This window comes from Delphinapterus leucas, chromosome 9 (genome assembly GCF_059928025.1).
Source record: "Delphinapterus leucas isolate spDelLeu-1000000601 "Yukka" chromosome 9, BTC_Dleu_Yukka2, whole genome shotgun sequence".
NCBI lineage: Eukaryota > Metazoa > Chordata > Mammalia > Artiodactyla > Monodontidae > Delphinapterus > Delphinapterus leucas.
The window spans coordinates 22,846,141-22,858,703 of record NC_143137.1 but is presented as its reverse complement, the minus strand read 5'-3'; the positions used below and the strand labels follow the sequence as shown (position 1 = coordinate 22,858,703).

General features: G+C 44.8%; 1 protein-coding gene across 1 annotated transcript in view; it reads left to right on the top strand.

The window, feature by feature from the left end:
• The first annotated feature begins 19 nt into the window (after window positions 1-19).
• The window catches only part of STRIP2 (striatin interacting protein 2), a 54,382-nt gene continuing 41,838 nt past the window's right edge, over window positions 20-12,563 (top strand). Inside the window, exons 1-2 of the mRNA XM_022581268.2 lie at window positions 20-4,472; window positions 9,872-9,941. Coding sequence (XP_022436976.2) covers window positions 4,320-4,472; window positions 9,872-9,941 — 223 coding nt within the window. The 5' untranslated portion in view covers window positions 20-4,319. The remainder of the gene's footprint in view (window positions 4,473-9,871; window positions 9,942-12,563) is intronic.

Sequence of the window (12,563 nt, the reverse complement as noted above, 5' to 3'; positions counted from 1 at the left end):
TGCTGTAGCACAAGGATGTGAAAAGCTGAAGCACTTACCAATAGGCATGTTTAAGTGTCCTTAGCCTTGAGTCCCTTGTTCCATGGTGGGTCATTCCACTCATAAATATCACCCTTCCCCCACTGCCCACCCCATTATGTGTATAAAGAACCTGCTTTCGTAAAGCGACTACTCTGGGTGAGTTGAGAAGTATAGGCTTAAGGCAGAGAAACTAAAGCTTGGTTCTTCGTCCCCCAAGCCCTCTGTGTGCTGCCATAAGCTGGAGAGCACAAAAAGGAGCCTCCTGTGGTTTGGGACCAAAAGACCCTGACTACAGGACCTGACTATGACATCCAGCCAAAGAGAAGAAAGAAATGAATCTAGCAGAGAATTGTCTCCAAGTCAGGTTTTGCCTGAGTAAATCATAACCAGAGGATGAGTCCAACTGCCTGTTCTTTCTCTACCAGTAGAGTAGCCATTTTTGAGAAATAGCTACTAAAGATAGCTACTTTCTTTAGTTGACAACCTAAACAAGTTCTGTATCCTGTATGCAAGATGTTTTCTTCCCTATCAGAATCTCATGCCACTTTGACTTCTGTTTGTCTAAACTAAGGGCCACAGGGCTGGAATAGCCTGGGCAATTGGTAATGGTTCAAAGGTGGCCCATTCTCAAAGGAGAATGCAGCAGCTAGCATGGAGCCTGTAAACCAGCTGGCAGGATTTGCTCCACTACAGCAAGGTTGTTTTGTTGGGTTTTTTTGCGGTACGCGGGCCTCTCAACGCTGTGGCCTCTCCCATTGCAGAGCACAGGCTCCGGACGCACAGGCTCAGTGGCCATGGCTCACGGGCCCAGCCGCTCTGCAGCATGTGGGATCCTCCCAGACGGGGGCACGAATCCGTGTCCCCTGCATCGGCAGGCGGACTCCCAACCACTGAGCCACCAGGGAAGCCCTACAGCAAGGTTTGACTCCTCTTTTGTGAAGGATGGAAACTTGAGTGCCTCGGTCTTAATTTCAGATTCACAGGGTAATCCCAGGCTGCCCACTGCTGTGCAGTTTCTCAATCTCGTGATGTTGTGGAAAGAGCTTGGAGTCAGGCTGACTTGACCAGCTCTACCATTTACAAGTTGTGTGACTCGGCCAAATTATATAACCATTCAGAGCCTCAGTTTTCTTGCCTGTGAAATGGATAATGCTTATCTCCTAAAGGTTTAATGACCTGATTTAATTTTTAAAATACTGCTTACAGACCCAGCAAACACTAGGTACTACATAAATATCGATTCCTTGTCTCAGCCTAGGGCCCTACAGCCTGAATTGCCTCATTACACCCACATGTGCTCTTTATAGGGCAAAGAGGGTATTCTTATCCTTTTTCTATTGTACTATTTTATCCTGGCTGCCCGATACCCTCAAAAACTAGGTATTTTAAGACTTCCTGCAATCTTATTTTAAAGCTTTTTCAATGCCAGGTGTTATAATCACATATCCAACCAACCTCTGGATTAAAGTGGAGTGCTTATATGGGGAAAGGGGTATGTTTGGTCCTTGTAACTATACCTATTTATACCTCTAGCCCTCTGCCAGCAGCTTCAGAATACCTGAGTTTGGGGACAAGGGAAAGTGGTAGTGTGGGTTTAAAAATAATTCCACACTGGAGCCATCGCTGCAAGATGTGGACCAGTCCCTAATTAGCTCCAAGGTATATTTATGGGTACCTCTGTGGTCAGTGGTTGTTGTTGGCTGTCACTTCTTTGTTGACAAATAAGCTAAAAGAAATTGAGTGTGTGCCAATAACATGGCCCAGAGTTTCAAAGTTTTCAGTTAATCTGTTGTTTCTTGTTACTTCTTCCAGTAGTTGTTTCCAGATATCTTGCTCCTTATGATAAGCTCTGAAAGTCTGGGCCTCTAATGATTAGATAGATGTCTGATCTTTACTGGCTCCCATTCTACTGCAGTGTGGAAAAGATACTGGATTGAGGTCTCTCCCCATGTTGATTCTTTGCAATCTCCATAGCACTGCTTTTTTAAACCCCATCTCCCAAAGTGAAGCCAGATGGAGCTCTAGGCTCAGCAAATGGCTTTACATAAAGGCCAGAGGGGACTTGAGAGCTGTTGTCCTCAATTCTACTCCCAACTGAAGATTACTCTGCTCCCTTGGCCCTAGGGATAGGTTGGAAAAAGAACAAAACCTCAAAAGTAGCCACCCTGTATGTCACCATTGTTGGGGATCCTGATGATTGACTAGGCTCACAAAAGAATATGAAGTTCTGGGCTTGTCAATCCTAGAGCTCTGACTGCTTAGGAGGAGATATACTGGGAAGAGGGAAGGTAGAAAATAATTTTATTCAGAAGCCCCAATGGGTTGTGCTGTGGCAGGTTTACCACACTGAAGCAGTGATGAGCTAGGTGTGGGTTGTGAATTTTAAAGCAGAGTATGAATCTTTAAGAGTTTAACAAAATTATACCCTGAAAAAAATTCCAAAATCAAATAGTTTAGGCCTTGAGCCAGAGACTTTCTTAGAAATTCATATCGATTCAATTCTGTTTAAACCAGTAGGTCTCAACCACAGAAGATTTTGCCCCCCGCAACCCCACCCAGGGATATTTTGCAATATCTGGAAACATTTTTGGTTGTCACAGTTAGGGGGAGGGTACTGCTGGCATCTCGTGAAGAGAGGCCAGGGATTCTGCTAAACATTCTACAGTGCACAAAACAGCTCCCCACGACATTTTTCAGTCGATAGTACAGAAGAAACCCTGTGTTAAACACACAGAAATGAGCAATACACAGATGAACAAAAGCTACTCTCAGAGAGCTTATATCCAGGTTGAGGTGGGTGGGTGGTGGGAATGGGAGAGGAAAGGGAAAATTGTGGGTGGGTACAGTAAGGAGATGTTGGAGACCAGGGAGAGAAAGGAACTCAGAAATCTCGAAGGAGTGCTCACTCTCAACTCTGCCTTGATCTGTCACCTACTAATTAGCAGAGGAAAGTGTGAGGGAGAGGTATGATACAAGAAGGGGGGATAATTCCTTTGAGCCCCTTACTTTGAGGATGTAGTAGAAAATATAAGGATTGTGGATCCAGGCAGACTTGGCTGACACCAGCACAGCCTGAGTAAGTTGATGAGGGTCAAAAGAAAGGCTTTCTGGAGAAGGAGGTGATGACTAAATAGAATTTTTAAGGAAGAATAGAAGTTAGCCAAGAGAAGAGCAGAGTTTCCTCCAGTGAGAGACACTGAAACAAGATATTAGAATATGATACCTTGGGAACTGCAAGCAAGGAGTAATTAGTCTCTGAGAGTCCCGGTTTCCTTGTCAGTAATATTGGATTAGTGAAAACAACCTGTAGGAGAGATATATCTGGAAAGAGTCTAGTGCAATGCCTGGAACAAAGTGGCAGTTCAACAATCCCCCCCCAACTTGTTTGGGGCTTCTATTACTATCCCAGACTGCACACATATTTACTGTAAGACGCTTTTTACGTAAGTTCCAAAGTGGGCAAACCACACAGCCTCATTTGCCCCAGGTAACACTGAGCCCTTAGGAAGGATCTTAGAATGAAGGAAAGGACTGGGGAACAGGTGGCGCTGGGGATTTGTACTCCAATCAACTTTTACTCCCTAGCTCACACCATGAGGAAGATGCACCCCTTCAGCAGAGAAAGGCAGATGGCCAGGAACAGCCCGGAAAGGCACCAGCAATTTCAGTGAAGTAAAAACGCCCCACTCCACCCCTCAACATCCAGTCTCCCAGTCAAGCCTTCACTCCGAGTGGAATGAGTTCGCCTCTGAAATCTCAGCTTCCAGAGAGGGAGAGTCGCTCGTTTCCTGCGGTGTCCCTGGCCACCCGGCGGTGCCATCCCTCCCCTTCGACTGAAGCGGGATTTGGAAAGTATTCAGGAGCCAGGACTTGGGGGCAGAGGTCTGTGATACTGGGGAAACGAAGAGTGCAGTGGAGCAGCAGGCGGAGACTAGAGCTCCCCAAAACGATCGCTATTTGGGAGGGGGTGAGGGCTGAGGGACACCTAGTGAGAAGCAGAGCTGACCACCTAGAGCTCAAGGCCCAGGACGTGGGAGGTGGAGCTAAGAGCCGACCGCGGAGTGTCAGGCTACCAGCGACGCCGCGGGAGTGGGAAAAAAAATCCCTTGAATGAGCCCCCTCCAAGTCCCGCTCAGAGAGGTTGAACAGCCAATCGCGATGCAGGGTGGGGCTGCGGAGAAAGGTCTCAACCAATAGCTGTGGAGGGGGCGGGGCCTGGCTCCCGGCGCGCGGCGGCTGTGGGGTAACCCCTGGCAGAGAGCGCAGAGCGGCAGAGGGGAGCTGCTGAGGAGAGCCGCATGGAGGACCCCGCGGCACCCGGGTCCGGGAACCCGCCTGCCAATGGCTATGGCAACGGCAACGGCAACGGCAACGGCAACGGCGGCGGCAAAGGGAAGCCGGCGGCGCCTAAAGGCCGGGAAACGTTCAGAAGCCAGCGGCGGGAGTCGGAGGTGAGGAGCCCGGAGAGCTTTCAGTTGGGGCCGGGAGACGCCCGGGGCGAGAAGCGTTGGCTTAGGTGTTTCGGTCGCGTGCCCCTCCGCCGCCGGGAGACCCCTGCGCGCCCCGTGCCGCCTCTCGGAGCGGGCGCCTGCTGGCCACGCCGCAGCCTGAACTCCGGGCTCTGCAGCCCCTGACCCTCTCCGCCTGTCTCCTGCCGCGGGTCTGGGGCTTTCTAGCCCTCTGGCCTCCCTCGGGGGGCGCGAAGATAGAGCGTGATATCCAGCGTCCCGGATACTTTCACATATTTATCTCACTTAATCGCTGTAGCCCTCCGGAGTGGTAATTCGTAAGGCCGATTTACGGAGGAGGAACAGGCGCGGAGAGGTGAAGTGAGTGGCCTGAGGGGTGGGAGGCCGGAGGCCGGAGCCCGGCCGCAGTGAAAAGGGGCCGGCGTGGGGGAAGCCGCCCTCCCACCCCGAGGCACCCCGAGCCGAGCAGAGCAGCCGCGTGACTTGGGCCCTTCCCTTTCCCCCCGTGTGCTGGCGAGCCCTTGAGGGAGCACTTTCCACGGACATCAGGCCCCCTCCCCGTAAGGGTTAATGATACAGGAGTCAGGCGGGGCAGTACCGGAGCGAGTGGATGGACCCCCCCCTCCCCACGATACAGACCCGCAGAGAGGAGTATGAATGTTCCCTCTTCTTAAAAGAAACCCTAACTAGGAGGATGAAAGGAGTGAATTAACATTCACTCCAACCCCCTCATCCAGCCAGCTTCCATCAGCTAGCCAAGAGCAGAACCGGATCTGAGCGGGGAATCAGACCACAAAATGTCAGGTGTGGAAGGGTCTGTAGAGGTCACCGGGTTTTAGCCCTTGCTTTGAAGGAAGTGGGAGACAAAAGTAGCTTGCCGAAGGTCATACATCTGGCACAGTAGCCAGGGGTACCAGGCTTTGGGTTCAGTCAGAGCAGGTTTTGAATCCCAGCCCTACCATTTACTCTTGGTGTGACTTTTGGCAGATTGCCAGCCTCTGAGCTCCAGTTTCTTCCTCTGTAAAATGCGGTTAATACTACCTGCCTCAGAAGGTTGCGATAAAGTCAAAATGAGATAATTGAATATGAAATGTTTAATTCAGTGCAGGCACGGTGCATGTAGTTGGTTAGCGCACAGTAGCTCTTAGTACTATATTATCATCATCATCAAGGGACAGAACTGGTAGTAGAAGCCAGATCTTAGGCATCCCAGTCCACGGTTTACCATTTGAATTGTATTTCAGTTTCAAAGGGATTTCATGTATGCTTTCCATTTTGATACAGACAAGCAGGAATCCATCCCATTTTATAAAAGAGAGAAGTGGAGGAGGTGAAAAGACTGGCCCAAAATCACACCACCTTTCAGAGGCAGAGCTCAGCCCTCCTGCCATACTGGATCAGGGTTTTATGCACCATATCATCTCCCTCCCTGCCTCAGTACGAATCTGGCCTTTTAGGGCACCCTGTTTCTCCTTACCCCATAGAGACATCGTTCTTGTTCAGATGGTTTTTGGGGGGTGGGGCAGGGGGATGAGTCTTTTATTAATTCAGCAGTTGTTGAGTTCTTTCTATATGCCCAGCACTGTTTTAGGTGCTAGGGATACAGCGGTCTCTCCACAGTCGGGGTGCAGAGACAGTGTGGGAGTGAATAAAATAATTTCGGAATGATATGTTCTATGGGTGAATTAAAACTCCTCTTGAACCAGGAGGCCTTTTCCCTACCTATCAAGTCTTCCTTCAGGAAAAGGCTGATAGTTTTACTCTTGCCAGTGAGTTCAGTATCCAGAGACTCAGAGCTTTCCACCTGCACCACAGTTTACCGCCTGATTGTCTGCAGCTGCACTTTTCATGTGGAAATGAACAACTGCAGTGATCCTCACCATCTGAGCTTATTGCCTGCCGAAAGGTTGGCGGGAAACATTAGCTTTCCTTCACCTTCCACTGCAGCAGGAGAGCTGCTCTTACCTGTCAATACGTCCCCTATCACAACACCCAGGTGCCAGACTCTCTGCTGACTCTCAGATAGATGACTGTCTGCTTTTCCTTCCCTCCCTCCTTTTGCATTCCTGTGGAAAACAGTCCTGGGGAGGATGATTTTCTTTCCTCTCTAGGGCTTCAGGAATTTCTGGAAGAGAATTACTGTTGGCACAAGTCAACAGAGCCTCGTACATCACTGTGTTTATAGGGGTACCATTGACCTACCCTCTCCCAATGGCTTAGTGTATGGATATCCTAACCTTAAAAGGAAGCTAGAGAATGAGTTTGCTTAATAAAAAGATTCTTAACCTAACCAAAAGATTCACCTCAGACCTCTTACAGCCAGATTTCTTGCTTCAGGTCGTTCCCAAAGTCCTTGACAAAGTTTAACTGGTTTGTAGCAAAATGAGGAAAATTCAAGGCATTGAAGTGAGTTTTTCATAAAATGTAGTTCAATACGTTAAATTTAAAGGATGTATGTAATTTAAAACAATGTTTTTCAAACTGTAGGGAGTAACCTGTGAGTTGAGACCAACATTTTTTTAAAGAAATAGACTAATTGGAAGTACTGGTTTATCACATATGGTAGTGGTAAATATTATTTTGTTAAACTTCTGTTCCAGTTTTGTGTGTGTTGGGACATGACGTAAAGTTTACTTATACTTTGACTTACAGTCAGAAAAAGCTTCACTGCTTTTAATGGCTCTTATTCTGATATTTTGTCTTTTGCATTTTGGGGGCATTAAACGATTTTTTAAAATTATATATATATTTAAGAGATTTTTAAAGTTTCTACTTAGAAAATAAAACATCAACAACCTTATGTCATTCTCCACCATCCACCTTTTTTTTTCTTACTGGTCCCTGTAATCCAGAAGTTTAGAAATCTTTGCTATAGTGGATTTAAACATGAATCACCTTTTTGGCAGTGTAAATTCATAAAGTGGTTTTGGAAAACAACTTGTCATGTACAAAGAGCCATACAAATTGTCATAAGGTTTGATGCATTCATTCCCGTTATAAAAATCTGTCAGAGAAGATCCTAAATATGAAAAAAATTTATAAGAGTATTACCGCTTCATGTATATAGTAAAGAAAAATTAAAAACAAATGTTCAACAATAGAGAATTGGTTAAGTAAGCCAATAGACATCTGTCCACTTAGCTGTTTATTTATTTTTAATAAAATTTTTTGTTGTGCTGTGCAGTTTGTAGTTCCCCCACCAGGGACTGAACCCAGGCCATGGCAGTGAAAGCCCAGAATCCTAACCACTAGGCCATCAGGGAACTCTTCTCTTAGCTGTTTAAAGTGACAGTTATAATAATATGAGACAGGGACTTCCCTGGTGGTCCAGTGGCTAAGACTCCACACTCCCAGTGCAGGGGTCCCTGGTCAGGGAACTAGATCCCACATGCATGCCACAACTAAAGATTCTGCATGTCGCAACTAATGATCCAGGAAACTGCAACAAAGACCCTGCATGTGGCAACGAAGATCCTGCATGCCACAGCTAAGACCCAGCGCAGCCTAAATAAATAAATATTCATTTTTTAAAAAGTAAACCTTTATCTTTAAAAAAATAATAATAGTATGAGAAAAATGCCTTTATAATATAATATTAAAATCATAAGTAGAGTAAGTAAAATTCTTGGAGTAACCGTCCACATAGTGCTACCAGGTGCTGGATTGTGTGCTAAGTGCTTTTCCTCTATTATCTCATTTAGTCCTTAAAATGACCCTATGAATTATCCTCATTTTACAGATGAGAAAACTGAGTACGTCATTTTCCAACAATCCCCTGATACCAATTCAGTTCTGACACTACCCGTAGTTAGCACAGACCCCACAAGTTAAGGGCTCAGTCCTACAAGACTGCCCCCACTTCAGATGTCAGCCACAGTGGAATCCCCAGACTACCTGCACTTCTGCCTGGCCAACTACAGATTCAGGGGTTACCATGACTGTCCCCCTCAGGTTCGATAGATTGCTAGAACAACTCGCAGAACTAAGAAAAGTGCTATATTTATGACTACAATTTTATTATAAAGAATACAACTCAGGAACAAAATGAAGAGAGGCATAGGACAAGGTATGGAGGTGGAGTGGTGCAGAATTTCCATGCCCTCTCTGTGGCATTACCCTCCTAGCACATTGGTGTGCCCAAATCACATTGTTTCAGAGTTCTTTTGTTTGTGTTTTTTTGCGGTACGCGGGCCTCTCACTGCTGTGGCCTCTCCTGTTGCGGAGCACAGGCTGTTGACATGCAGACTCAGCGGCCATGGCTCACGGGCCCAGCCGCTCCGCGGCATGTGGGATCTTCCCGGACTGGGGCACGAACCCGTATCCCCTGCATCGGCAGGCAAACTCTCAACCACTGCACCACCAGGGAAGCCCCAGAGTTTTTATATGGAGTTTCGTTACCTAGTCATGGTTGGTCAAACCACTGGCCACTTGATTGAACTCAGTCTTCAGCCTCCTCCCCTCCCTGGAGCTCCTTTTTTGAAATTCTCACTCTAAGTCACCTCATTAGCATAACCTCAAGTATGGTTGACAGGAGCTCCTTATGAATAACAGGCACTCCTACTACTCAGGAAATTCCAAAGGTTTTAAGAGCTCTGTGCCAGGAAGGTGGGTGATGGGGCAAAGACCAAATACATTTTTTATGCTACACTGAGGCACAAAGAGGTTAAGTAACTTGTTCAAGATCACATAGTATGTGACAAGACCTGGGATTCAAATTTTTTTTAATTCATATTTATTAATATATTGGTAGGAAAAATCTATCCCAAAATGCTTAAAGAGGTTCGGGTGTAGGATTATATTAAAAATACTTTTAAAAGGGTATTATAAATTTTTACATACAACATCATAGGAAATCTAGCCTTTAGTACAATTTGAAGTGGAAATGCTACCTTATTTGACAGTCCTAAAATTGTGGAATATTGGAACTAAGGACATCTTTTTATATATGAGGAACTATGATCCACAGAATGAAATCATACAAAATCATACAATGGGTTAATGACAGAGCTGAAGTCAGAATCCAGTTTACTTCTTTTGTTTTCATCCGTCTTGTTTTTCTAGAGATCAGCTAGATCTTCTTCAGGTCTGTGTTTATGTAGATCAGATATGGGCACAGATTGTAGCTTTCATATCTGTTCATGATCCTGGTCCTTTGCCCAGAGTTTCTGATTCTATATAGGAATCTTCAGCCCAGCCCCACACTGAGCCTCTAATTTTGGCTTGGAGGAGGGTACTTCTTGGATGAAAGGCCCAGATGGAACTCTCCTAGTTGCCTTCTTCCTCTAACTTTGGCCTCCAAGAGAGGTGGAAAATGAAATGAGGGTGTGATCTCCTTTTGTCAGCCTTTTTCCCAAGTTACCACAAAGATTTCTCCATTACAGGGCTCTGTGGACTGCCCTACCCTGGAATTTGAGTATGGAGACACAGATGGGCACGCAGCAGAGTTGTCAGGTATGATGAGATAGATGGGTCTGTAAAGAGTGGAAGGTTGGCCAGGAGGAGAGGGAAGATGCCTGTGCTCTCCCCTGGCAGCTTGTCTGTTCTCAGCAAGTGGCTATAGAGCACAGGCTGTTCTCCACATTCCCACTTCTCTACACCTTCCAGTGGTCAGTATCTCTTTGTTTGCTTTCACATTTCTTTCTGTGAATGCTTCCCTGGCTATGTATGGCATTCTCCATTCTTTCATTCTATCCCTGTTTTCTGCTCACCCTTCTTTAATTCTCTTTTGGTGCACTCTCAAATCTGTTTTCTCTCCACCTTCTCCCCATTTCTCCTTTCTTTCTCTTCCCATAGTCACCCATATCTTTTGGGTGCCCCTTTCTGCCACCCACTCCATTGCTTTCCCATTCCATCTCTCTCTCCTTTTCTTTTCTACGTCCATCTCACCCCCTTCCCCTAATACTTGCCCCTTATTAAAGTCTCAGCAATGTCTGAAGAAAAACTGTGTAGACAACTGGCCAGCTGAGCAAAGCTGAACATGTCATCTATATCCATCACAGTGGAGCTCTGCTTGGATGTTTCTGAGCTGGGGTTGAGTGATCCCATTCTTCTTTCAGTGCTGGACTGCTTCTCTCTGGATTTTTAGCTTGGCTAAATGTGATCTCCTTGCATTAAGGGCCTCCACGTTACATGTGCTACAAATGCCAATTATTAATAAATGAGCTTTGGGTGGAAATTATGTGAAAGTTAAATATTCTGTCACATGAAAGTGACACTTTAAGACAGGCTTTTTCAGAGAAAAGAGACAAACGCTTTTAAAGAAGTTCTTGTGAATAAACATAGGGAATAAATTTTGTGATGAGTGACAGAAATAGAGAGCTAAGTTTAATAACTAACCAAGGGTTAGAATCCAAAATATGAATACACACATACACACACACATAGAGAGAGAAAGAAATGAACATCCCAATAGAGACTATAGATAAATGGTCAAAGAATATGAATAGGAATTCACAGAACAGAAAACCATGTGGTCAGTAAATATATGAAAAGATATTCAATTATGTTAGGAAATGGGGAAACACAAATTAAAATGGTGAGATATTATTCAACAATCATCAGATGCAAAATTTAAAAGCCTGGGGTTGGTGAGGGTACAGATGGATGAGTACTTTTTATACATGGCTTGGCATGAGGGAACAGTATAGAATTGGAAAGCAGTTTGGTTATATCTAGCAAAGTCGAATTCACACGTATTATGACCCAGTGATTCTAGATATACACTTTAAAGAAATTCTTGGGCCCAAGAAAACACTTACAAAGATGTTTATTGTCGCCACTGTGAAAAATTGAAAACAACTTAGTAGGGGAATGGAGAAACTGCAGTATATCAATATATTAGGCTACTGTATAGTCATTAAAATAATTGATCTATATCAATATGCTTCAGTGTCAATAAATATTAAAAATATATTAAAGGGAAGAAGAAACGGTGACAAAATAATTTATACAGGCATCAAAAAAACTGCTTAAACACACAAGTCTAAAAGATGTTTCTAGGAAGTCTAGTTGCACACTTGATTGAGAACCGTGTCAGTTAAGTGAATGGATGTGTTCATCACACTGCTTTTCATGTAAGCTATTGAAAGACATAATAAAAAATGCTTCTAAGAAAAAATAATTTATACAGTATGATACTGCTTGGATAAAAACTTGAAAAACAGAACAATATCATGTGTTGTTTACAGGCACATAGATATGTACTAAAAGTATAAAACTAGGCATGTGAAGCATACATACCAGTTTCATCATAGTGATTATCTCTAGAGAGGAAAATAAGACTGGGAAGGAAGAGGGGACTTTAGCTGTCTGAAGCAAATATGGCAAGTGTTAACATTTGTTTAATCTGAGTAGAAGATAAACGCAGTGTCTTTTATGTACTCTGTATTTACCTGTAGTATATGAAAGTTCATGATCTAAACTTTAAAAATAAGACAAAAGCAAAGTTCAGTACCTAAGAGCCTTGCTCCCTGTTTTAACTGGGTTTGTGCTCTACTCTTAAAATATATATATCTACACTACTCACTAATGACTGAAGAATTTAACAAACAGAGCTGGGATTTGTTTCTGGTCACTCCAGGATTCTGGAACTCAGGACTCAAAAGCCCTGGCTCCCAGACAAGGTATTTCTTGACCATTAGACAGCTGGCTGGAATATAAGTGAATTTCTGTTGCTTTGTGAATTATCTGTGACCTAGTTAAATTTCCAGCAAGGGTCTTAGTTAGGGAACAGAGTTTTGAGGAAGCACCTATTGGCTTAATGACTTCACTTCTTCGTCCTCTGTAAGGTGAGCGTACTTGTGTAATGTTCTGGGGTGTGTGTGTGTGTGTGTGTGTGTGTGTAGGAAAGGGCATTTTTATTTCTCATAAGCTGTCTGCATTTTGTATTGAGAGGCTGCTGTCAGCAAAGTTAGATTTTCCTGGGCACAGGCCGCCCTTTGGCAATCAAAGCTGCTTCTGTATGGTTTGATTCTGCCTCTGCCCGGGTGGCCGTGGGCAGGAACATAAACTTCTGTACCCTTCGAGGAAACTCAGCAGGGAGAGAATGAACTGGCTCCTTGAATAGCACAAGGA